The 5,436-nt window shown below is 35.2% G+C and overlaps 1 protein-coding gene across 1 annotated transcript in view; it reads right to left on the minus strand.

Moving 5' to 3' along the window:
* LOC106882109 (tetraspanin-8-like) overlaps positions 1-5,436 on the minus strand; it is a 701,753-nt gene that overhangs the window by 1,415 nt on the left and 694,902 nt on the right. Inside the window, exon 8 of the mRNA XM_052966941.1 lies at positions 4,994-5,139. Coding sequence (XP_052822901.1) covers positions 4,994-5,139 — 146 coding nt within the window. The remainder of the gene's footprint in view (positions 1-4,993; positions 5,140-5,436) is intronic.

Raw genomic sequence — 5,436 nt, forward strand, 5'->3', positions numbered from 1 at the left:
TATATATATATATATATATATATATATATATATATATATATGCACGCACGCACATGCACACACACAAGCACACGTATCAATTAATCAGTCTCAACCGTTAAATGTTGATTTGATGAATGCAATATTTTCAAAATATGGTCCACATAAAAAGTTAATTACGTAGAAAAACAATACGAAATAAAACAAGCAGTCGATTAGTTACAATTAACGACCAAGTGACCATTATCACAAATGGGGGTCAGATAAATGCTACCTTCAGATTTAGAGGTGGTAACAACTGTCAACAGATGTTTGCTAGATAAATACCACCTATAGTTAACGTCCAGACGTCCACTACCTGGTGACGTCGACCAGATATCCACTAATTTATAGTTGTCAATGAGGTGTTGACTCGATAAATGCTACCAGATGTAGATTTTAATTTAAGCCCGTGGGAGATATGGCGAGGACGAAGATAATGTGTTGTTCTTAGTGCTTCCTGCAGTTTCATATCCTGTGATGTGCAGAAACATTGGATACAGAGTGCTGGCCTATGGAGAAGTCCAGTATGTTGAAATGGCGCTAAGAGAGTCGGTAGATTTGTGATCAGGAAAAAGTTGACCCAAGCAAAGGTGTGTTTTTGTCTTGTAGTATCTATAATGTTGGCGGGCGTGCTGCGAAACTTTTGGGTGATTTAATACTAGGATTTAGGGTTAGTTATAGTTGTAGTGTCACAAATGTGGGGACAGGTGTGGTATATGCAATGAGCGTGTTTAAAGTTACGTGGTTGGGCGTGTTACGGTTTGGGAGGGTTTCTAGATAAAACGCTGCGAGGACTCAACGCTTTTAAAAGTGAGCTGGTGCAACACACACACATTTGCATGCATGCATACACCCGCACACACACACACACATATATCTTTATATATATATATATTGGTAGATACCCATCGTTCGACAATGAAAATTCAGTTGTTCGATCAAGTGAATTATCTGCTCCTGAATTAGCATGTAAGTTTCTGAACAGACACGTGTATTCTTAGTATAATTTTCAGATAGACCCAGTGACATTGTATATAACAAAGTTGTACCTTCTCATTTACAGTTGCAACCCACAGAAAATGACAATTGCCCAAGATACCATACAGCGAGATCGAACCCAAGACCTTGTGATATGAAGTGAACTTCTAAGCAATACATCCATACTGCACGCACTCAGGCAGGCAGGCACACACGCACGCACGCACGCACACATTTGCAAGTTGGCTGAATCGGAGAAGGGTCAGATATAAATTATTTCAGCTTCTTTCGTTCTGAGCTCAAATCTCGCTGAGGTTAATGTTGCTTGTTATTTTTCCGGGAATGATAAATAAAGTATCAATATCGGACAGTGGACTGGTGGAATCGTTTGTTCTGATTCTTCACGTTCTGAATTCAAAACTCACAATAGCCAACATAGTTGGTGCATGTAATCAGCGGTGCGATTTGAACTCTAACGCCTGGTGACTGGGTATTTTTAGCAGAGACCATTCGTTTGCATGGTTTCCTTCGAGCCACATCTTTAGTTTCAGGATAATTTCCAGCCTCTTTCTAACCAATCAGGGAGCCTCTGAACAACATCATGGGTATTGTTCGTGAGTGGACTACATCTTATAGCAGAAACAACTGTAAGCTAATGAAGTGCTTTGCATAATCTGTTTCTTTGTCATTTATTTAATTTCATATTACTCTCTGTATTCGACTAACGTTTTATTCTGTATAAGCATATTGAGTTCTTACACCAGATGATTAGTATCGCTATGCCTAAGCGATATATATATATATATATATATATATATAATCGCATGCATGTACACACATACAATGTACACTTTGAAGAAAAAAAAATATGGAATATCAAAATTAGAGAATGTATTTTCAAATGAAAGTTGAAAATGAAGATGAATTAAAAAAAAATATTGCAAAAATAAAAAAAAACATATGCAAAGAAAAAAATGAAGGAAAACAAGATGAGTGAAATCAATGTTGTCTCTTTAGTTGAAGTTAAAACAATGAAAGAGACAATAACAACAATAAAAATAATAACAACAAAATGATCATCGTAATCATCATCATCATCATCATTATCATCACCAACAAGAAGGAAAGCACAACAGAAGCAGCTAAATAGACATCACTGATATGACTGGCATGAATATGGGTTTTAGAGAGCAAAAAAGTAACAAGAAAAAAAAAATCCCTACACAAAAAATATCTAGTGAGTTTTTACTAATCATGATTATAGCTATCGTCGTCGTCGTTGTCGTCGTCATCATTTTAACCACCACCACCACCACCATCATCATCATAGTCATCATGTTCTTCCTCCTCCTCCTCATCATCATTTCAGCCCTCATTATCATCAGCAAAACCATTTTTAACCACCACCACCATCTTCTTCATCATCAGTTTAACCACCATTATCCTTATCATCATCACTATACTCATCAAAACCATTATTATAGTCATTATGCTCCTCTTCTTCCTCCACCTTATCATCACAATAGTCATCAACACCACAGAACCATCATTATAGCCATCATGTTTCACCTCACCATCATCCTCATCATCGTCGTCAATATATCCTCGTAGTCATCATAATCATCATTACCACCACCACCACCGCCACTAACAACAATAATAGTTACAAGATAGTTATAACAGTAATATACAAATACACACTCCTTTTGATTGACTAAACACAAATTCCCAGAATAGATTTTGGCTCAGCCATTCCGAATTGCTTTCATCCTTAATAATTTTCTTTCTTTCTTTCTTATAGTTTCCTATTTTTTCTCTCTTTGCAGACGTTCGTTATTCAACTCTTCTATAGAACTATTTTCTGCCAAAAACTTTAAGAAAAACAGCACCAACAAACAAACCTGAGCTGCCCGGAGCTTAACTATGATTCTAGCCTAGAGGAATGTGAAGTCTTTGTTGTTTCTTTTTTTTTATTGTGTATAATATTATATAATAACAAATGTTTAAGTGTCTCTTCAGTAAACAGAACTTACTATCTTCCAGGCAAAACTAACCTCTTGAGAAATATACAGAACATGCAGTAAAAGAAGTTTGAAATAACAGAAGAAAGGAATAATAAAAAAATAGATGACGAGAGGAATCTTAAAGTTGATAGATAAAAGTAAAAAGAAAACGAAGCAAAATATATTAAAATTGTTGATATTAACATTGTTAAAATGGAAACGAGAAAAATTTTAAATCTACGAACATAAGATTTATAAAACAAATCTAAATGCAAATTTTATATGCAAATTAGAAGAATGAATTAATTATGAAAAATGAGTTCATGATATAAAAATTTAGATAAGAAAAAAAAAAAAGAAACAAAAGGAAGGAATGAAAACTTTAGTGAAGTAACGTTTTCTTAAAGGAAACGGTTGAGCGTAGTAAAGTTTAAAAGAATGAATATTTGAACGTAGGAAAGCTTAAAGGAATGAGGATGTTAACGCACGGAATGTTTAATGGAAAGAATGTGTTAACGTACGAAATTACGAAAGTTTAATAGAATTACCCGGAAAGTTTAATGGAATGAACATGTCAATATGGGAAAGTTTAAGGAATTTCAAACCTGAACGTAGAACAGTCTAAAGGAATGGACAAGTAATGAAGATAACTAACAGCAACTGTAATGACAACATTAAGTAATATCATCCCAGTTAGTTTTTATTCAGTTGTATACCAAATTATTTCATCAAGAATACATTGCAAGAATATCGTATTTAATTACAGCTTGTAACATATTTTGCTACCACTAGTCTTCCATATTTACCGCTCTCTGTCTCTCACAGGCTCAAATATACACACATATACGTAAATATGTGAAGATTTCGGATCGCATTTAATTCGGTCTTCAGCTACAATTAACCGTAATTCTGTTGACGACTATAAACTACTCAGTAACCACTTGACAGCTTCTCTTCGGAGTTGCTTTGGCAGTATATAAGGGAGTTGCAGTCAAGAACAAATCAAGAAGTTGACGATTAAGCCAATGTCTTGGTGGGGTACATTAACTTTCCCATGCACTCGTAAATTTGTCAAGACCCACTACCCGTTATTGCAGGAAATGGAGCTTGTACAGGTATAATCATACATGTCTCTACATGTCACATTGTAAATTGAGTTTTCCACTAGTATTAGTTTGTCTTTTACGGCTGCTGAGGTGGACTGAGGTGTTACGATGGAGGCAGTTGAATGCAGACCAGTGATCAAGTTCTTATTCTTGAAAGAAAGAGACATTCGATGAGATGAAAGAAGTTTATGGTGAAGATGCACCATCATACGACGTAGTCAAGCACTGGCATAGCTAGTTCAAATGTGGATGGACATCGGTGGAAACTGCTCCTATTCCTGGAAGACACATTCCGCCATTGATGACGACACCATCCATAAAGTGGAAACCGCCACTTAATCGCATTAATCGAAATGTACAGCATTTCGGCCGATCTTACCAATCGATTTCGCACTAAGGGTTCAACGGGATGTTAGATTGGCCGCAATGGCTATATAATACTGCACACTTCGGTTAATATATATATAGGATGGGCAAAAATAGACCAAAACCAGGATGGTCTGTTAGTCCTGTCATTAGAAAGTGGTAGGGATTCGCTCCCCCGCTTGCAATAAATCGGATGCAGGTTGTTCGTACGGAAAGCCGTGTTGAAGTGGCGACAAACATTACTTACCAGTACAGTTACTGCTTGCATCTCTTACAGAGATTTTATAACTAACTGCTTTGCTTATATATATATATATATTCTTTTACGTCTTTTACGACACACACATTAATATATATTGTTGACCGACGCCCAGTTGTCACAGAACCCGAAAATTTTGCTTGAAACGAGGTTTTCTGAAACCCTTTCTAAATGAGACATTCTTCGAACTATGAGCATCAACTCGTTGTTTCCCGTTGGAAATTTTGTTATTCGAAGAATTTAATGAAGTTTCTACATACCTTGCCGTACATTAGATCATTAATTTGATGTGGCTGTAATGGCGGTCCTAAATATGGAGCCATATCTTTTTCAACTCCTCCTGTGCAACGAGTTAAATTGGCATTATTTCGACAGCAGCTATCTGGTATATATTTGATTTTGTCATCTGAAATATATAAATATTAAAAAAATGCGAATGAAAAGAAATTACTGCAAAGGGAAATACGGAATGCTGAATATATGAATATATGAAAGACTTTTCTCAAGTTCCAAATGTGATATTATTTTTGATATCTGCGTTCCAACAACGACGATTTGAAATAAGTACCAGTCATTGTAACCAAATAATTATTCTGTATGACAAACTGTAAAATCAAAAGAAAAAATTGATGATGTATTAGTCTGTATTCTTTATGATTGCTTGAAATATATATATATATATATATATATATATATATATATA

This window comes from Octopus bimaculoides, chromosome 4, assembly GCF_001194135.2.
Source record: "Octopus bimaculoides isolate UCB-OBI-ISO-001 chromosome 4, ASM119413v2, whole genome shotgun sequence".
Lineage (NCBI taxonomy): Eukaryota > Metazoa > Mollusca > Cephalopoda > Octopoda > Octopodidae > Octopus > Octopus bimaculoides.